General features: G+C 38.3%; 1 protein-coding gene and 1 pseudogene across 4 annotated transcripts in view; one reads left to right on the top strand and one right to left on the bottom strand.

Moving 5' to 3' along the window:
* Nucleotides 1-21,619, top strand: part of LOC103605421 (WD repeat-containing protein 96-like) — a 121,436-nt gene that overhangs the window by 31,437 nt on the left and 68,380 nt on the right. For all 4 annotated transcript variants that reach the window (XM_008590006.1, XM_008590003.1, XM_008590004.1 and 1 more), the window contains exons 3-7: nucleotides 1,163-1,330; nucleotides 3,067-3,217; nucleotides 10,939-11,098; nucleotides 14,387-14,454; nucleotides 16,249-16,380. In XM_008590006.1, the coding sequence (XP_008588228.1) occupies nucleotides 1,209-1,330; nucleotides 3,067-3,217; nucleotides 10,939-11,098; nucleotides 14,387-14,454; nucleotides 16,249-16,380 (633 nt within the window). In that variant the 5' untranslated portion in view covers nucleotides 1,163-1,208. The remainder of the gene's footprint in view (nucleotides 1-1,162; nucleotides 1,331-3,066; nucleotides 3,218-10,938; nucleotides 11,099-14,386; nucleotides 14,455-16,248; nucleotides 16,381-21,619) is intronic.
* LOC103605423 lies at nucleotides 6,267-10,344 on the bottom strand (annotated as a pseudogene).

Genomic DNA, 21,619 nt, shown 5'->3' with positions numbered 1-21,619 from the left:
GGTGGTGAAATCAGCCTTAGGTAGGAGGAAGGACATGCCTTCCACTGTAACGAGAGGAGGAGACACCCTAAGAGGGAGTTCACCTTGACAGCAGCAATTTGGGGGAATTCTCAGCTGATGGCCTCTATTTTCTTCCTGGGAATCATGGCCATTTACTAAGATCAAGAAGGAGATGGAGGGGTTAGAGGCTTCAGGAGAGTGCAGAATATTAAAAACGGCCACTCTGGAGAACAGGAGAGAGAACTGACTGCAGAAACAGAGCGGGATTGGAGGTGGTATCAAGGGCCTGTTGGGACAGTCACTGTGAATCTGTAGTGTCACTGACACACATGGTCCTGTGATCTTTGTTACTATGTCCCTAGCAGCCCAAGCTTTCAGTTGTATCCATCCAGGTTGACAGTTTTTGCCAGGTATCTGAGGCAGAAAGTCAAGGGACCAAGGGAACCAGAGAGAACAGCAAGAGAGGGGTTGATGGGATGAATGGCGCACCTGTGATGGGGATAGTGTGAGGAGGAGGGAGCTGAAGACGAGGCGAGCTCTGTCAATACTAGTTCCCGTTTCCCAGTCACAACTCTGAATGCAGTACTGCTCCTCGTAGGGGGCATAGCTCACTTTTATTTATTTTTCTTTCCTTTCATCTAGCAAAGGACCTTGTTCATGACAGGGGTTCAGGACATTCTCTCAAATGGGTAAATGAATGAATCTATTGTAAAATACTACCACTTTGATTTTTTAAAACTCAGTAAATGATTAATTGGTATCGATGATTACAGTGCGCCCAGGTCCACATGGATTACTCATACGTAATACTTAGAGATTTAGATACCTGCCCCTGTTTTTCAGCAAATGGGATGATATATTCCATTTTCTAGGTTTGACTGGGTTCAATTCAAATTTAATAAAAAGAATAAAATAGCCTTGATATAGCATATGACAGTGTTATATTTTTTAAATATATAGTTATTTTATTTTCTTAGAAGGATGCAGCATAATGATAAGCATAATTATTTATAAATTTGTCATTAATGTCATATATTATATGAATTGTACCATAAATTATGTCTCAATTCATGTAACTTGTTTCAAAATAATTAGATAAATGTTCTCAAGATGTGAAATTTAAATACATTATTTTTTTCATCAAATACTATCTTCCTCTAAGGAACTGGGAATCAAATGTCATTTTGTGCAAGAAATCACAGCCTGGTATGGACATGAACCAGATGTCTTTTAACCCCATGAACTGGCACCAGCTATGCTTATCAAGTTCAAGTACAGTGAGCGTGTGGACCATTGAAAGAAGTAACCAGGAGCATCATTTCAAATCAAAGTAGGATGCTTTGTTATGACACAGCAACAAAGTGGTGGCCTTCATTTGCATTTATGTAATGTGATTCAGTCAATTTGATGAATTAAGTGGCTTTATACATACACATACACATATGGCTTATCTTGAGTTATGACATCTTTCTACACACATGATTACCTTGGAGTGGTTGTTTGCATTTCAAAAGGATTCTCTATGACTTGATTTCTCAATGAGTTTCTTTTAAATATCAAGTCCTCTGAGAGCTTTTCCCAACATGGTTTAATTTTCCAAAATTTGATTTGCTCTTACTATTTCAAAGCATACCTATTGTATAAAAATGATGGTTATGACTTTTTGCTCCTATTACTTTGATGATCTACTGAAATCTCAAAAAGAAGAAACTGTTAGATATAGAAAGTGTACGGATTATACATTCAATCACATTACCCATAAACAGAAAGGTAGTTGAGTATAGTGGAGTCATGGGAGTTACCTGTTTAAATAGAACTGGCTCAAAGAGAAATTCTATGACAAATGCCCCAGTGATAGTTGGTGATAATGGGTGCCTTTGTTGAGAAAAAGTTCAAAGACTCCAGGTGCCACTTAGCTGACCATTTTTAGCATACTCCACCAAGTCAAAGACCAAGAGATGTTGGTCATGCATACCCTTGATATTGCAATTTTTGAAAAATCGCCTTGAGAGAAATGTAAAGCTAGTAAATAAAGTTTTCAAAATGGAGAGCTCTGTGAGAGGTACTTCTTTCTGCTTGGCACTCTTTATGTCTTGGTTTCATTTTTACAAGAACCCATTGAGTAGCCAATTCAGTCTCTAGTCAGAGTTGACAACACCATACCTTTTAAGAAAGTGCCTAGCTCTATCTGATTATTGTCAGGGCAAACAAGAAATTTGTCACTCCTTTTTCTCCCTTTGCTTCCCCTGGATATTCTACTGTACTTCTGAATGTTGAGTTGTGATTTTTTTCTATAAGCAAATAAAGTGGGGAAAAAAATGGGTGGATTGTCCTGTTTCATAAAACAAGCAGGGCCTGAGAACACTTAAGCTTTACATAAGAGTAGGAAGTACTGTTTTTATGTGATCACCTTTCAAAATTATTTATCGTTCATAAAATTTAAACCAAGGAAGTTTAAAATTTAATGCATGAGGCCATGAATTCATCAAACTCACCTTTATAACCAAATTATGTGTTAAAAGTAGATATATGGTAAATTTGAAAATAAATGCTTGATATCAGAGGCTACAAAGTTAGCTGAATATAGCTTACATATATGTTTATTTTGGCCCACAGTGTTTTTTACTTGAATTAGTTGCCAACATTTAAGATTTGAGAGATTTCTCATAAATATCCAGATTATGGTATTCTCTTGAAATTTTAGAACCAGATTTCTCACATCAACAACTCTCTAGGCTGGATTTGAGCGGCATCTGCCACCTTTACAAGGGACAAACACTTTCCTATTTTCCAAATCCCCACCAGCCACATATCACCTTCCTGATCACCATCAGTATTCAAATATTCAATTCTTGCTTTACATATTTGAAAAATTTTGATAATCCCTATATACTTAATTTATAACTTTGCATAGCTTGTCCTTTTATGATGTATATTGTTAAATCTACCATTTGGCTTTTATCTTTTTATAGTACCTCCCCACCTCGCTTACTGCTGATACTCAGTGGTTGCATTAGTGATTAGTCTCTGTTAATCTGACTGTTCTGATGTCTCTTTTTTCTACAGGTTGATACAACTGCCTCTAGAAGATGGGACATTTTTTAATGAAACAGATGTAATTTTCCCCCCCTCGTTGCCCAAGGATCCCATTTATGGTCCTGTGATGCCACTGTCAGCCATTGCCGGGCTAGTAGGTGAAGAGGCAGAAACTTTCAGGGTAATTACCTGGCACCTCTTTCTGTTTGCCTAATGGGATGAGGTCTAGGAAGTGTGATCTCATTTTATTGTCATAAGCATCCCATGAGATATGCAGGATAGAGAGGATCATCCTGGTTTTTGATACAGGTTAGCTATGGAAACCACAAAAGACAAAGACACTGGAGTTTTGAGTTTGATAACTGGGAAGATGATAGCTCTGCTAACAGAAATGGAACCCAGATGTGATTTCACTTTTTGACATTTTGAATTTGGGGTGCAGGGAGGACATCCAGGTGGAGATGCTGGGTGGAAATTAGCAAAGTGGACCTAGTGTCAGTAAGGAGAAGTCAGGGCTGGAGACACAGGTGTCAGTGTCATTCACAGATAGCAGAGTGGGAGCAGAGAGAAGGGGGTGTGATGAGCAGAGAGAGGAAGGGTGCCAGGGAAGAAGAGAGAACCCAAGGGGAAGCTGACTGCCTGAAGTCGGGAGGAGAACGAGGAGTCGGAGACAGCACAGCCATAGAAGTAGGAGCAAATCCAGCAGAGAAAAACGAGGCCATAGAAAACAGTCAAAGAAAGTTTCAAAAGGGAGCATTAGTTAACAGTTACACACTCATTCATTCATTAATTCACTCAACAGATACTTATCAAATTCCTTCTATGCAGCAGACAGTGTTTTAGGCAATAGGACTCACGTGGTGACCAACCAGGCATAAACTTCATGGAGTCTGTGTTGTCAGAGAGAGAACAGCAACAAAAGTAAAAATACATTAAATTATGGCAAAATTTGATCGTTGCTATAACGGAATAAATGTGGGTGGAGGAAGCAAGGAAGAGATTAACATGGTGCTCAAGGAAGGCCTTTGGGGAAATGACACTTAAGCTGAGACTTGAAGGACCAGGAAGCATTATTCATGTTACAAGCAGGGAAAAGAGTGTTTCTGGTGGAAAGAACCACATGTGCAAAGGCCCTGGGGGAAGAAGAGAACTTGGTATGTTTGAGGAACTGAAAAAAGATCCATAGATAAATGAGGGGAATGTGAGGTGCAGGGTGATGTACACGAGGGAGGCAGGAGACAAGGATAGCATATGCAAGGCCTTTGGGATGAAGTTAAGAAGCTTCACTCTTCCAAGCCTCTCCTACCGGTGTTATGCTGATAATTGTGTTAAGTTCCAGGCAGAAGATAGACAAGGCAGAGTTTCCCAAATGTTTTTGACTTCTGCAGAGAATTAAGCTATGAATGTTAAAAATAATTCAGTGTGAGAATCAGTTGATTAAAAAAAAATCTCTGTGGCAAGCAAAGATTGCATGTCCTTAGTATTTCCTCTAATGAATGACAGTGATTCACTTTTTTAAATTACAGAAAATGACCGATTTCTTTTGTAGCACAGGTCTTAGCTTTGGAAATCTAACTACACTCAGCCACAGTGGGGCAGCAAAGTAATAATAAATAGGTCAGCCACCAAGAACTGCAATTTGAAAGAATGTTTCTATGTTTAGTACTTAGAGCCTAGAACCCTCAAATTTCAACTATCTCAAATCTTTTTCTGAGGTAAATTTCTGCAAGAGACCTCATCTTTCACATTTTACACCAACATGGGCCTGCCCCATGGCTCACTCAGGAGAGTGCAGCGCTGGTAGTGCCAAGGCCTCGGGTTCGGATCTTATATAGGGATGGCCGGTTCGCTCGCTGGCTGAGCGTGGTGCAAACATTTTACACCAACATGATGTACCCTACAAAAAACATTTAAAATTCAGGCAATTGTCCTTGTCATTTGAAAAATGCTGCTATGAAATGACTTCTTTAAATACTTAAATGTGGAGTTATTTTTTAAAATGCTCATAATATATATACATCTTTATTTTCTAGGACTTTTGCATTCAGTGCATTTTAACCATTTTCTGAAGGCAGAAATTTAATGTTATGGTTTGACATCTCTAAATCATACAGGGGATATTAATAAAGTCACATACTTTGCATTATACAAATTAATTTTCCCAGTAGTTTACTTTTTCATTTTATAGCTAAATAAGGTGAAGAGAATGGCTAAAACATTAATTAATGTCTGTACAATGAGTGAAAGCATAAGCAAAAGTAGATCTCAAATGTCTTGGTTCCATTCCTTCCTTTGACTGTCATTTTTTGTGACCTGGGTACCAATGGCAAAGAAATCAGTAATGATTTGATCTATTTAAGAGTCTTAAAAATTGGCAAGCTGTGGAATTTTACAAAATTACAAACATTAAATAGTCTCACTATCTTTCTTGTGGCTAACACTAGAAGGGCACACACAGGCCTTTAAATAGGTCTGAGTCACATTACACAACTTATTTAGGGCATTAGAAACGTATCCTGATGTCACATGGGGAAAATCAAAAGCAGATGTTATCTGGGAAGAAATTGGATCCAAGATAACGAATTTAATCTCAAGTATCCAGTTTCCTTTTGCCACCTAACTTTAAAAAAAAAAAAAAAAAACAGAAGTTGCTAAATAGGAATCTCTATTGTAAACTCAAATATTCAGAAACATATTTGGATTTTTACATTTTCTAAAGCAGAGTAAAGCTGGGCTCCAGTTTTTCATGTTTGGTTTTCAAGTGATCAAAATGTTTGATTTATGATTCCAGAGGACTGAAAAAGGAGGTAGTATTATCAACAAATATTTTAGAACATCATTGACACCTTTTCCTTCTTTCTTTCTTTCTTTCTTTCTTTCTTTCTTTCTTTCTTTCTTTCTTTCTTTCTTTCTTTCTTTCTTTCTTTCTTTCTTTCTACACCTTTTCTTTTAAAACTCAGAATTTTCAGAATTGAAGCAGATAGGTGGGGTTTTGTTTTGTTTTTTGTTGTTTTGTTTGATTCAATATTAATACTTGAAAGTACAAATATAAATTAAATGAGGTTCAACAGACTTCATAACACATACAATAAAATAGACTATAAAACAAAGATAATTTGAAAGGGATTGTTCAGTTTACTTTGTAGTGTTAATTTTTTTATACTGAAAATTTTAAAACAGTACACGTTTTCTGGATCATACATGGAAGTTCACATCCAGATGTCAAATTCTCATTCTTTCTTCATTGTCAAAAATCTTAATTTTCACTCCTGGCTAGATTTTTCTTCCTTGGCAATTATTTTTGTTATGCCACTAAAGTATTTCTCACAGAAGGAATTATGACCTTGATATGGCAGAAAATGATCACTTAGCAGATGTGAATACTGGTTCTGGTTCTCAAATTTCTTCACCTTTTCCATTGTGATCAAGCGCTTTGATGTGTGAGTGGAAAGCTTCTGCTCACGGGTGCTAATGAGTTTCAGGCATGGGTGCCAGGGCACCATCTCTTCAGTGTATTCTGGTATATATACTGGTAACCAATAGACTAGTTTTCCATCTAGTATGAAGGTCTCAGCTGCAAAGTTTAACAGGTCAAAAAACATATCACTGTGAATGATAACTCAAGGAAACTGGAGTGTAGCTTTCCGGACATTTTTCTATCCCTTTTGGTATTTCCTTCTGTGAACCTGTTCTTCTTGTAGATTCTCTGATTCCATACAGATGATCAGTTATGATTGCATCAAAATGAATGCCCTTCCTCCAGGTAGGTTTAGGTGCATCTTAAACCAGGACATCAAGGTAATACTTCTCTAAACCATATTGATGAAGATTTGCCCGAATGTTTTCATCTGGTCCTCTCCATTTCTGATTTTTCCAACTAGCCTTTCCCCAAGCCATGAACTATGTTGTAGTCTATGTCTCTGCACAAAAAAGAGCAGATGGTGTCAAGAGGCCACCTGTTCCAACAAACAGATCAAAGATATTATCATTTTCTTTCACTTTTCCATGGTTGGCCATGGTGAATGATAAACCAGCATCCATTCTTTTATTTCCAAGATAGTGTCTCTTTTTGACAGTATATGATTCAATATGCTCTCTCTGTCCATCTGCAATCCACTTATAGCCTCAAGGGAGTGGGCAGAACTGCTGTATAGTAGTTGCATTTATTTTCAGAGTGGTAGACCTACATTGGTTACCTTCACAATTGAAATCCCTCAACTATCACAGCACTCTGCCTTTTTTCTGTTTTATTAAAAAAGCAGTCCAGATTTCCCGACAGGTCTTGTTTTAATGTTTCCAGGTACACCACCTCCTCTCTGGACACTTTTTCTAACAAGCCTCTTACACTTCACAGGAATCTCCATCTATCAAAATAAATATTGTGAGAATTCTCAGGAATGCAGTTTGTGTCCAAACGATAATACTCCAAAATAGAGAGTATATGTTGTGGATTATTTAAATTCACCTTTCCTTCAAATGGCAGGAATTCAAGTGCATCTATTCATTTGACATTTTCTTCTTGTGTCAATGTTTCATTAAATGTGTGAATCTTTATTTTATATGTAGAGTCTGAATGCAGAAATGGAACTCAGCACACACTGCCCGTTTCATTAAGTTTCTTGCAATATCTTCAGAGGGAATACTAAGAATCCAAAATGGAGACTTTCCATAGGTTCCCTGACTGCAGGTGAACTGTTCAGGGTGCAGGGCAGTGCCATCACAGCTGCCTGCTGTGCACCTGCGTGGCCTACGTGATGTCCCGCCTGTTTCGTTGTTTTTGTTTTTTCAGATTTTGAGCCTGTTACCATACTAGATAAGTGTCTGCCTTCTTGTGATTTATCATCTCAGCTTAGATGTCATCAAGATAACTCAATAAACTTTAAAATAATGATGATTCAGTGAATAACTCTTTTCCCTATGAGTCAAATCTCAGTCAGACACCACAGAAATGTCATTAATCAGCAGCAGTTTAATCCTTTTTAGTGGTTTTACCTTTTTTTGGTCCACTGGGTGACCAGATGGTTGCTCAAGTATTTATTTTCTAACTATCCTAAGCAATGAGGGTATAAAATAAACCAATCATACAATTAAAGTCAATCTATACTTTTAAAACAATTATCATGATGAAAGTGCCTGAGTCACATTTTAAGGTCCATTCCAAATGATCATTTGTCTCTCTCCATTCCCTTCACTCTACCAAGAACACATTACTTTCTCATCAATGAGAAACATTGAACAACCTTCTATTATAACCTATCATCTTTTCTGACTCTATTTGTCGATTCTACTTTTTCCCTCAATAGGTGATTATCCTATTGAGAGGAGGGATACCTTAGGACTTGTTATATAACCAACACCCAATATTTTAAATATTTATTGAAATATTAGTCATACAACAAATTGTATCAGGTGAGAATCTAGTAGAAATAGTTACTTTGGCAGAGCCATCCTTGCCACTACCTTGAATCTACAAACCTTTTGTAAATTAGCAGAGCAATATATAATATATTATTCAAACAATTTAGTATTTATTAGAAAGGCAATGTGAGAAATGCCCTCACCCATCCAATGCCAAAGGATGGACAGAGACACGAGGTCCAGTGAAGCGAGACTTTAATTATGGCCTTATAAGATTCGGGTGTCTGAAAGGGAGGCCCATGAAAAAGGGCTGTAGCAAGCCATTTATTCCCTAATACACAAAAGTCCCACCCTCTGCTTCCTCATTTGGCTGAGAGTACTACAGGGTGCACAATCATCCCAGATGGCATCTAAAATTTATTACCCGGATTTATTACCCCTTGTAAGAAATTTGTCTGAGGGCTCAGGACAAGTCTGCAAAAAAGGCCTGCTGAAACCCTGTGAAAAGAGACACCAGGAAATGAAGAAAACAATAAAGGGCTAGTAACTCATTACCATCTCAAGGAGAGCTTTATCTGTTCAAGTAAACAGTAAGAGCTAGTAACTAATTACCTCCTCAAGGAGAGCTCTATGTGTTCAGCAACCTTCCAGCAGTGGGCAGGACCAATCAAACAACTTTTGGGCTGGGCCTGAATTAGTTAAAACACCCTCAGATAAGTCATTTATGAAAATGAATCACTTAGATTATTTTCTTTCAGGCTTCTTGCATTCATAAGGGAGGTTTGAATAGAAAAATGGCTATTTATTTTATTTATTTATTTATTTTTGTCTTTTGTCTTTTTTCCTGACCGGTAATGGGATCGCAACCCTCGGTGTCGCGCCCCGTACCACGACCAGCAATGGGATCGCAACCCCCAGCGCTGCGCCCGCACCATGCTCAGCCAGTGAGCGGGGACCGGTCTCCACAGGGGACCCAAACCCTCGGCGGGAGCGCCACCGCGCTCCCAAGCGGTGCACTCTCCAGTGCGCCACCAGGCCGGCCCAAAAATGGCTATTTATGTAGGTTCACAATATTCCCCACCTGTGAAACCTAGTCCAACTTACCCCACTTTATTTTTCTTCACAGCACTTTCAACACAAGATGTTCTATGAATTTAACTTCTTAACTTATTTTTAGTTTCTCTTTCCCTTGACCAGGATGTAAGCTTCATGAGGGCAGGAACTTTTTTGTCTGTTTTGTTCATTGCTACACCCCTGTGCCTAGAAAAGTATCTGGAATGTAGCAAGTGCCCAATAAATGTTTCACCTGTGCCAAAGAATGAAATAAACATAGAGCTCTTAAGGAATTTAAGAATTCTGTTAATTTGGCCAGTAGCTTATTAAAAATGTTTTCTGTATTCTATGGGTCTAAGGATGCTTAAAGAAAAGACATCATGTTGTAGCAAGTGCAATTCTAACTATAGTTTAGCATAATAAAAACTTACACAGCACTAAACATTATACTTTTAATAAATAAATAAATACATAAATGTAAGCTAGTATGTTTGATTGGTTTAAATAGAGAGAGGCAGTGCCATATTATAGTATCCTGAATTCAGAATCTTAATTAGTGCTATCATAGCTACCTTGACCTCCAGGAAGGAGAGCAGATGGTCCTAGGCTTACAAGGAGGCCTGCTCTGTTCTGTCAGAAAAAGGAGCAGCCTCTCCAGGCTGGGTACGAGTGTTTAAGGGTGCAGGGACACAGCACTGAAGTATTATCATCTAAGGTGGAGATCTACCCACTATGACCTGCTTTTTATGGCCCAAGCTCAAGAAACTTTTTACATTTTTTAAGGGTTGTTAAAAAAAAAGAAAAAAAATATGCGACACAGACCTATGTGGTCTACAAAACCTAAAATATCCTCTGTCTGGTACTTTGCAGAAAACGTGCTTTAGACCCTTCATCCATATTGTTTCTGGTCCCCAAAGTCAGCTTTTCTTCTAGGTCCACAGATTTTGTGCATTTCTCTTTCCATTGAATCAGTCATGTAGGATGTTTTATGAACCAAATTAGAAAGGCCAACAGAATTAGGCAAAAGGTCCTCTTCCCATTCCCCATGAAAGCTAATATGCACAAGACACAGGTCACCCTCTCCATGGCAGCTCAAGGAAAATCACATTTGTGCCCCTGAAGAACCAGGAGAGAGGAATGTCCCCCAATGGCGATTTTAGCTAGGCAATGGCTTTCTTAGATCTAAGATACCAAAAAAGTCCACTAAGAAACGGTTTAGAAGTTGTTACTCAAAACTTTTATGAGAATCTGTGTCACTAGGAACTCTGAATGTGTTGGCAGGAACACCTTATTTTTTCTTAATGCATTAAAATGAAGAGAGAAAAAAGGAGTGAGGAAAAAGTTCACTTAGCTCTTGGCAAATGGCAAGACAATGAATTTATCTATGATCATATTCACTGGCTTCTTTTTGGCAATTGTTCGGATGGGTATTTCTCTGGCTCTTGGCCATGATTGTTGTTTTAACACAAGGTTTCCATTCCTTTCCTGAAGCCAAAAGATGATCTATATCCTTTGCTCCACCCGACTATGCATTGCTGGACTCCTGCAAGTGACCTGTATGTTGGCTGTGAAGAGGGTCCTCTTTTAATGATTAACGGAGAGACCTTGAAAGTGACCGTGCTTAGTAAGATAGAAGAGGCACCACCAATGGGTGAGAAACTTCTCTGCTTCATATTCCCGGAAGTGTAGCCATGGGTGTTGGTTTTGCACACACTTGAAGATGGATGTTTTGTTACCTATTTTTCCCTTTCTTAGAGACATCTTCTAATCTTCCTCCTCCTTTATCTTCTGGTTAGTTACCAAGTCCTGCACATATTCCTTACAGCTAGCTAATGTTTATTGAGTCTTACTATGCTCTTGGCATTCTGCCATCACTCTAAATGCATATTTCATGTGATTCTCAAAACAGCATTATAAGGAGATACATCTTTATAATGCAGATGGAGTTAAGAAACATGTCCAAATTCACATAAACTATCAAGCTAACACTTGAACCCAGGTCATAAGACCTCGGAGTCCAAGTTCTTAGCTACTTTGCTGTATCCTTTCGTATACATATGCCCATTCTACCTAGTCAGCTAATAATCATGTCCTTTCCTGTCTCCCATCCCTCACAACCCCTTTCTCCATGACAACCATCTCTTTTAAGTCCAAAAGCAATCTTGAAAGTTACCTTTGTGCTTGATCAGATTTTCAAAGAGAACCTATCTATTTCCCTTAGATCTAGTGTCCATTCCTGGTCCTATCAGCTGTGGCTAGGGTTGGGCCTACATCACAGGAGCCAATGTCCACCCACTGGGGGCTAGGTGCAGACTCTTTGAAGAGGGATCCTGGTCAGGGCAAGCTCCCCAAACCTGTCCAATGCACTCTATTACAATTGCTCTGATTATATCATGCCTTGATTTCTCTAAAAATCTTAGGACTGACTTCATTGACCTTAATGTACATCTGACACAAACCAGACAGCTGGTCCTACCAAACTGTCCTTTTTGGGGCTGGCCCGGTGGCGCACTGCTACAGTGCGCTGCTTGGGAGTGCGGCGGCGCTCCCGCCGAGGGTTCAGATCCCACATACAGACCGGTTCCCACTCACTGGCTGAGCAAGGTGCGGGCGCAGCACCGAGGGTTGCGACCCGTTGCCGGACACGAAAAAAGACAAAAAGGAAAAAAAATAAAAAATTAAATTAAATTTTAAAAACTGTCCTTTTTGAAGACCATTTTCAACACACAACTCAAGGACTGCTCTCCCTTGATTTCAACTCCCCTCCCATCTGATCCCACCTGCTCCATTAGTATTATTTCCTACTACTCCCCAGTATGAACTTTCTGATCTAGCCAGTCACTTCTTCCCATTGTGTCACAGGCATGCCTCCTAGATTATTCCCTTGCCACTTTCCCACTCTGAATCTCCCAGGGCCCAGCTCAAATACCGCCACCTCCATCAAGTTTACTCCAACTCTGATGCCCCTCATTAACTCCCTCTCTCATTCTCTGACCCACACTTCACTGATAAAGCTGAGGCCATCAGGTTTGACTTTCCTGCCCACTCCTCTTCCCTTTAGTGTTACTGCACCTACCAGGCTTGCTCCTCTCTCTAATCTAGCGTCTAAAGTTCCATCTGAGTAGCGCTCTAAAAGTAAGCCTCTTTCCGGCCTGTCTTTCCAGTTTCAGGTCTTCCCACATGAGCTTTTTAAACTTTCTCATCTTTCCCATGCTCTCTCCAAATTCCGTCAGCTGGTGTTGGTAGTTACCTTTGTTTGGATCACTCACTCTTCCTTGTTTACTTGGTGAAATCCTCCTCCTTCTTGGAACCTTCCCTCTCCTTGCCCCAACCTTCAGGCAAAATTAGGTGCTTCTGTCTAGGATTCCAATAGACTCACTCTTGTGTTAGGCCCCATCCTTTGCTATTACAATGACCCATGTGCATGTCTGTTTTTCCCACTAGTCATCAACTCTTTGAAGTCAGGAATTGAATATTACTCAGTCTTTGGCTCCAAAGTCTAATCCCAGATATCATTACAGAGTAACTTGGCACCTCTTTGTGGTTGTAAAATGAATTATAAAACCATGTTTCTCAGGTCCAAATTCCAATCACACTTCCAATGTATTTTACAAAATTTGGAACTTAATCATATGTAGTCTTGTATTGCTCATTATTTCCTTCCTGCATACTATTTCTTATGATTGTCACAGTATATTACATATGCTTTCAAATACATATATATCAAGCTTTTACAATGTGGAAGACACTAAGCAAGGTGCCTTAGAGGTTACCTAGATAACAAGTACATAGTATCATAATTCCTATCCTCAAGGGACTTAGACTTTATGAGAGAGGATAAGACAAGTAGACAAATAATTACAGCCGGGGAGGTTAAGGCGATCTTATTAAGAAAGAGCTTCACAAGGTACTATCGGGACTGAGATGAGGGAAACGGTCCAAGTTAAGTCATTTTGAAGATTGAATTTGAACTGGCCCTTGAAGAACAGATTCACAAGGAGAGATGTGGGTAGGTGGAACTTCTGGCAGTGGTATCTGCATGGACAAGAAGGCATGGGGAAGGCTGAGAAATAAGTGGTGCAGTTTGTCTGGAGCATCAAGTGTTACAAAAGAGTAGAGGGGAACAAAGGGACATCCACCCCATATCTAGCCAGTCATGTCCTGCTAAGGTGTTTGTACTTAATTCAGCTGACAGTGGGCACACTTCAAACATCCTGAATGGGGATGTACCCCAATTGGAATTGTGCTTGGGCAGATTATCCACAATTCAGGAAAGAATGGTCCTAGAAGTGAGTGGCTGTAGGCAGCAAGCATCTAGACTGGGCCAGGAGTCAGAAGAATGTGGACTTTAGTGGCAGCTGGATTCGAAAAGAAGGGTCTTCTGGGAGATGATATCTTTGAAGGAAAGGAGTATGCTTCCTAGCATCTAGCAAAATGTCAGGCACATGGTATGCAGTGAACAAATAATTTGATGGATGCCATCTGAGCCTGTGATTTTGTAGCTCTTGTGGTTTGTCTACATAAAAAGGTAATATGCTTTTGTTATTTTCCCCCAAGGACAATATTTTATTAATGATAAATGTACTCATAGAACAGTTTTTCTTTTCACTTCCTTTTTGTTGACTGTGCTTTATTTACTGAGGTACAAATCTGCATACCATAAAATGTACAAATCTTAAGTGTACACCTTGACAATAAGATAGTTTTGGTTGTCCCCTGCCCCAGATTCTTAAAACCTCTGAAATGCTTTCCTAAAAACTAAAATATATTTACTATATAATTCTGTAATGTTGGTTACATCGGTCTGATGATATAAAACTTAAGAACAACTTGTGTAATTTACATAAGCAATCATTATTAAGCAACTTTTATTATTCATTGTTACCTTGCACTTTTATTTATGTGTCACCTACTTTATCTTGTTTTTCTTTTTCAAAAGACAGAGGAAACCTTATCAGTCCGGTCACCTTGGTATATCAGAAGGAGGGTGTGCTTGCTTCTGGAATTGTAATGTATTTTTTCTTCAAAATTAATTGCTTTCAAGAAAATACATAATTTCCATTCTATTATGAGCCATATTTTGGGATGTCAGTTTTTGTCAGATTATTAATTAAAATTGTTTCCTCTTTGGATACTATTATAAAAAATTTTATGAAGAGTTTCAAATATTTACAAAAATAGAACAGTATAGTTAGCTACCATATACCTATTTCGTTGCAAATAAACAAAAATAGAACATGAAAACCTATTGCTGTCTCCCAGTGAAAAACACCTGTAACCCAATTCCATGCCCATTTCTGCACTTAATATATTATGTTGTCAGACACGAATTTGGAACCTTTTGTGCGTCCCATTTAGCTTACATGTATCATGTTGTTGTTATTGATATTAGAATTAGTATTAATAGCCTCTGTTGACTTACGCTTACTTTGTATCAGCCACCATGCTAAGTGCTTTACTTGTATTATCTTATTGGTCCTCACCAAAACCTTATTAAGTAGGAACTATTACCCTCCTTATACAGATGGAAGAACCAAGTCTTATAGCATTCACCAGCAAGTAAGTGGGAGAGCTAGGGCTTGTACCCAAGGGTGTCAACCTCCAAAGTCCTTGCTCTCATTTATTAGAACACACAGCCTTAGTAAGTATGAAATGGGATCAGACGGTGTTTTTCCATGGTGTTGGAATAAACCCTAAGGTTTGGAATTGACCTATACTAAAGTCTCAGGTCTAGCTATAGCTGTCCAGAGTCCACTGTTAGCATTGTCTTTCCATTGCCACAGATCACATCTCCAGACCCTCAGGGCAGCTAGGCAATGACCTCAGGGTGAGCTATGTAGTTCCACCAGTGAGAAGCCATCTGGAGCTCATTCACCTACACTCAGCTCGTAATTCCCTTCCTCAACCTTGCAGTGGACCACCCCCTCCTCCCCCCTATACTTAGTCTGCATTTGTGGCCTTTTATGACTCTTGTTCTCTTCAAGGCCACTCTCCATGTTTCTTTTAACCTACTTTAAAGGAATGATTACAGCATTTGCTCTGGTGAAGGATGGAGAATGATGACGAGCTTAGAGAAGGCCCCTTGCTTGTCCCCCAACCCCAGGTCCCATGCATCTGAGCCCTGCCACCTCACAAATGCCCACTCTAAGTTATAATGGGGTCTAATATAGAAAATAATGGATGAATTTTCCCAAACCCACTTACCTATGGTAAAAATAACACAAATTCCTCTTGAGAGAAAATTAACCTAAATCTATTTACAACCAACTAACAAACCCACCCATTTTTATCAGATACCTGCCATGTTCTAGCATTGTGTGAGGAACGGGCAAAGAGAATACAAAGGAAATAAAAGAAACACCTTGGTCGCTTAAGGAGATAAGAAATGCACATAATAATGATTAAAGAGCATGCATTAGACCTAGTGTCCTCTGAAGTAAGGAGACTGCTGTACACAAGCCACACAAGCTCTGCCCCATTTTTCCCACCTCCTGTACAGTGAAGAATGTGGTAAGAATATAGATACTAGAGAACCAAAGGAAGAAGAGATCACTAAAATTTTAGGTAATTGAAAAATGTGTCACAAAAGAGAAAAAACTGAAGCTTTCCCAGGGAACATGGATAAAAGTTGCCTAAATAAATATGGGAGGACAGTGTATTCTAGATAATGTAAACACAGATGATGATTCCAAATAAACAGGAGATGGTAATCATAAGTCTTAGCTTATCTGATGAGGAAAGAATGCTATGCATTGATGGAGACTGATTTTCTGCATTTATCTCATTGTTTTTCATCTCTAGGATGGCATCGTGTATTCTTTTACTATTAAAGATTCAAGTTACAAAGTAGAAAATTTCCTTGAGTTTGAACAGCCTGTGGAACATTTGATCTTTTCTCCCAGTTACAAAATGTTGCTGATTCAAACAGAGAAGGTATGCTAGATGGTAATTTCTTGATAAGCAATTTTTAGATAATGTTTTTATCATCATTGATTGACAGAAATGAGGGGCAGAGAGTGCTGCATAATGATACTCTACTAGTCAGGAATCAATAGATTGAAACTGAAAACATACCCAATTTAAAAGTCCTAAATAGCAAAGAGATATTTCTTTGTTTTTTGCTTGTAACTGAAAGGTTGTGGAGTGGGCCCAAATCCAAGAGCTCCCACTATGCCACTAGGCCTTGTTTTTGTGCATTTCTTGGATCTGTTTCCTCTCTGCTGCCTCTATTTCCATGCAGACCTTCCCCTTGTGGTGTCAGGAGAGCCTCCTGCAGCTCCAGCTTATATTTCTATCCTCTTTGTGACCCTGATGGAAAGAAACCAGCTAGAAAAAAATGTCCTGAAATTAGACATTGGACTAACTTGGGTCACCTGTCTACCTCTGGGCCAATCATTATGATCAGGGAGGATCTAAGCTCTGATTGGCCAAGCCTAAGTCACGTGCCTACTCTTAAACCCTGTGTAGAGTCAGCTCACCCAAATGTGGACTGAGTTTGGGGTCATGGGTGGTTCTATTAAGGAAAATATGGTTCAGTGAGAGACAAAGGGAGAGGAATTAATGCAGGGTAAAAACAAATGTCTATCTCAATTATATTGTTAGAAAAACTAATGGAATGACCCTCAAAGGTCAGAATTAGAAGCCATTTATATTGCTGGCAATAATTTTAGATGGATTACAAAGTTCAATGATTTCTGCCCAAAAGAAACTTAAATTTAAATATGGAAAGACTTGTTTCTGGTAATTACCAAAAGTTAAAACAACTGTCCTATGTTTTAATAAATAAATGACAAATCTAAAATATTTATGGAGAATAGGAACCATTTAAAAAAACAACAGAAGGGGGAAAGACCCAAATATGCTGACAAATATAAGGTAAATAAACATGTCTGACAGAAGATTGGACACAGCCAAAGAGAGAATTAATAAACTGGAGGATAGATCAGAAGAAGTTATCCAGAATGTAGCTTAGAGAAGCAAAAAGGAAGGAAATATGGAAGGGAGAGTAAGAGACATAAATAATACAGTGCTAAGATCTAACATGTTTGGTTGGAGTCCCAGAGATGAGAGAGAGTGGGGCAGAGACAATACTTCAAAAGATGTTGACTGGAAATTTTCCAGAACAGATTAAGGACATGAATTTACAGATTTGAGAGGTCCAGTGAATTCCAAGCAGGATACATTAAATGATGATATACACACGTAGACTTACTAAAATGAAATTTTTGAGATCAAAAGATTAAGAAAAACTTTTGAAAGCAGCCAGAGAGAAAAAACAAATTACTTCAAAGGAATTTCAATTAGACTAACAGCTGACTTCCTTCTTGCAATAATGTAAGAAAGAAATAGTGGAGTGATACCTTCAGTGTACAGCAGGGGTCAGCACTACAATGGCAGTGTTAAGTAGTTGTGACAGAGACCACATGGTCTGCAAAGCCTAACACATTTACTATCTTCATTTATAGAAAAAATTTGCTGACTCCTGTGATAATGGAAGAAAATAACTACCACCATTCTATACCCAATGAAAATATCTTTTTAGCATGGGAGTGAAAAAAGACATTTTTAGACACACCAAAACTAAGATTTTTGTCAGCAACAGACTGTCACTAGAGAAAAGTCTAAAGAATGTACTTCAGGCAAAAGAAAAATGATCCAAGATGGAAGTTGCATGTGCATGAAGGATGCAGAGCAGTAGTAATGTGTGGAGAAATACAAATGAACAGCAAAAATAACGTGAAGTTGGGTTTTATTTTATTGTTTTAAATTTTATTTATATTTATTTTTGTGGGGTACAGTGTGTTGTTTCAATACATGTATGTACTGCACAATGATTTACTTAGGGTAGATAGCATAGTTTTGTACCCATTAGCCCACCCATTCTCCTCCCCACCAATCCCCTCTCCTCGCAGCCTCTGGTGACCATTACTCTTCTATGAGGACCACTTTTTTTTCTTTTAGATTCCACACATGCAGTATTTGTCTTTCTGTGCCTGATTTACTTCACTTAACATGATGGTTTCCAGTTCCATCCATGTTGCTGCAAATGATAGGATATCATTTCTTTCTATAGCTGAATAGTTTTCCATTTTATACATATACACCACAGGCTTTTTTATCTATTCATCTGTTGATGGGCATTTAGGTTGATTCCATCTCTTGGCTGCTGATAATAGATAGCATTGCATGAACATGGGAGCACAGGTGTCTTTTTAATGTATTAATTTCATTTCCTTTGTGTATATACCCAGTAGTGGGATAGCTAGATCATAAAGTAGATCAATTTTTAGGTCTCTGAGGAATCTCCATACTGTTTGCCAAAAAGGCTGTACCAGTTTACATTCCACCAATAATGTAGGAGAGTTCCTTTTTCTCTACATCATCAATAGCATTTGTTATTTTCTGTCTTGTTGATAATAGCCATTCTAACTGGAGTGAAATGATATCTCATTGTGGTTTTATTTGCATTTCCCTGATCATTAGTGATGTTGTGCATTTTTTCATGTGCTTGTTGGCCATTTGTATATCTTCTTTTGAGAAATGTCTGTTCAGGTCCTTTGCCCATTTTTTAAATGAGTTATTTTGTTTGTTTTTTGGTTTTTGGAGGTCTTTTTGCTGTTGACTTGTTTGAGTTTGTTATGTATTCTGGATATTAGCCCTTGTCTGATGTGTAGTTTGCAAACACTTTCTCCCATTTTGTAGGTTGTCTCTTCATTTAGTTGATAGTTTCAGAAGCTTTTTAGTTTGCTGTGTGAAAGATTTTAGTTTGATATAGTCTCATTTGTATATTTTTGCTTTAGTTACCTGTGCATTTGTGGTCTTGTTCAAAAACGCACTGTCCACTCCCATTCCGTGTATAATTTCCCTTAGGTTTTCTTCTAGTATTTTCATAGTTTCATGGTTTGAGGTCTTAAATGTAGGTATTTAATCCATTTTGAGTTTTTTTTGTGTGTGTGTATGGTGAGAGACAGGGGTCTACTTTCAATCTTCTGCATATGGATATCCAGTTTTCCCAGAACAATTTATTGAAGAGGATGTCCTTTCCCCAATGTATATTATTGGCACCTTTGTTGAAAATCAGTTGGCTGTAAGTGTGTGGGCTTGTTTCTGAGCTCCCTATTCTGTTCTGTTGGACTATTTGCTTATTTTTATGCTAGTACCATGCTGTTTTGGTTACTATAGCTTTATATTATATTTTGAAGTCAGGAAGTGTGATGCCTCCAACTTTGTTCTTTTTGTTCAAGATTGTTTTATCTGTAATAGGGTCTTTTGTGGTTCCATAAAACTTTACAAATTTTTTTTTTCCATTTCTGTGAAGAATGTCATTGGTATTTCGATAGGGATTATTTTTAATGTTTAGATAGCTTTGGGTAATATGGACATTTTGATAATGTTAATGCTTCCAACCCATGAACATGGGATATCTTTCCATTTATTTGTGTCATCTTTAATTTTCTTCACCAATGTTTTATAGTTTTCATTGACAGGACTTTCACCTCATTGATTAAATTAGCTCCTAGGTATTTCATTTTTTTTTGGTAGCTATTGTAAATGGGATTGTTTTCTTGATTTCTTCTTTGGCTATTTTGTTATTGGTGTATAGGAAAGCTATTGACTTTTGTGTGCTGATTTTGTATCCTAGCACCTTACTGAATTCCTTAATTAGTTCCAGTAATTTTTTGGTGGAGTCTTTAGGGTTTTCTATGGATAGGATTGTGTCAGAAGTTAGGGATGGTTTGACTCCCTCCTTTCTGATTTAGATGCTCTTTGTCACTTTCTCTTGCTGTGTTGTGCTGGCTGAAACTTCCAATACTATGTTGAATAAGAGTGGGGAAAGTGGGCATCATTGCCTTATTCCAGATCTTAGAGGGAAAGCCTCCAATTTTTATCTATTCAGTATTTTATTACCTGTGGGTTTGTTGTAGATGGCCTTTATTGCATTGCGGTACATTCCTTCTATACCTAGTTTGTTGTTTTGTTTTCTTTTTATCATGAAGTGCATTAGATTTTATCAAATGTTTTTCTGCATCTATTGAAATGATCATATGGGTTTTTCCTTCATTCTGTTGACATGATGTATCATGTTTATTGATTTGCATATGTTGAACCATCCTTTCATCCCTGGGATTAATTCCACTTGATCATGGTTGAATGATCTTTTTTTTTTTTTTGTCTTTTTTCGTGACCGGCAACGGATCGCAACCCTCAGTGTTGCGCCTGTACCGGACCGGGACCGGCAACGGGATCGCAACCCTCGGCGTTGCGCCCGCACCTCGCTCAGCCAGTGAGCGGCTGGTCTGTACATGGGATCCGAACCCTTGGCGGGAGCGCTGCCGCGCTCCCAAGCGGCGCACTGTAGCAGTGTGCCACCAGGCCGGCCCTTAATGTGTTGTTGGATTCTCTTTGCTAGTATTTTGTTGAGGATCTTTGTTTCTGTGTTCATTGGGAATATTGGCCTTTAGTTTTCTTTTTTTGTTTTATCTTTTTCCAGTTTTGGTATAAGGTTAATTTTGGCCTTACAGAATGAGTTTGCAAGTATTCCCTGCTCTTCACTTTTTTGGAAGAGTTCGAGAAGAATTGTTATTAGTTCTTCTTTAAAAGTTTGGTAGAATTTGGCAGTGAGCCATCTGGTCCTACAGGGTTTTTTGTTGTGGTTGTTGGGAGCTTTTATTACTGCTTCAATCTCATTACTCATCATTGATCTGTTTAGGTTTTCTAGTTTTTCATGATTCAACCTTGGTAAGTTGTATGTGTCCAGAAATTTATCCATTTCTGCTAGGTTTTACAGTTGGTTTTCATAAAGTTGGTCATAGCAGTCTCTTATGATCCTTTGTATTTCTACTGTATCAGTTGTAATGTCTCCTTCTTCATTTCAGAGTCTTTGTATAGTCTGTTCCATCTGCCTGAAATGCTCTTCTCACAGAATCCATGTGGATTCTTTATTCATTTCCTTCAAGTCTTCTCTCTAAAGTTACCTTCTCACTGAAGCCTTTCTTGGAGACTCTATTTAAAATTTCACCCTTTAATTTTGCCATGTAGTATCCCCCTTCCCTGTCTTTCTTTCTTTCTTATGATTATTGCTATTTAACTTACAATACATTTTATTTGGATATATTTTTCATTGTCTGAATCCCCCAATATAATGTAGGCAGGGAATTTTTGTCTGTTTTGT

Source organism: Galeopterus variegatus, unplaced genomic scaffold, assembly GCF_000696425.1.
Source record: "Galeopterus variegatus unplaced genomic scaffold, G_variegatus-3.0.2 Scaffold5802, whole genome shotgun sequence".
Classification (NCBI taxonomy): domain Eukaryota; kingdom Metazoa; phylum Chordata; class Mammalia; order Dermoptera; family Cynocephalidae; genus Galeopterus; species Galeopterus variegatus.
This window is presented reverse-complemented; position numbering and strand designations above follow the sequence as displayed.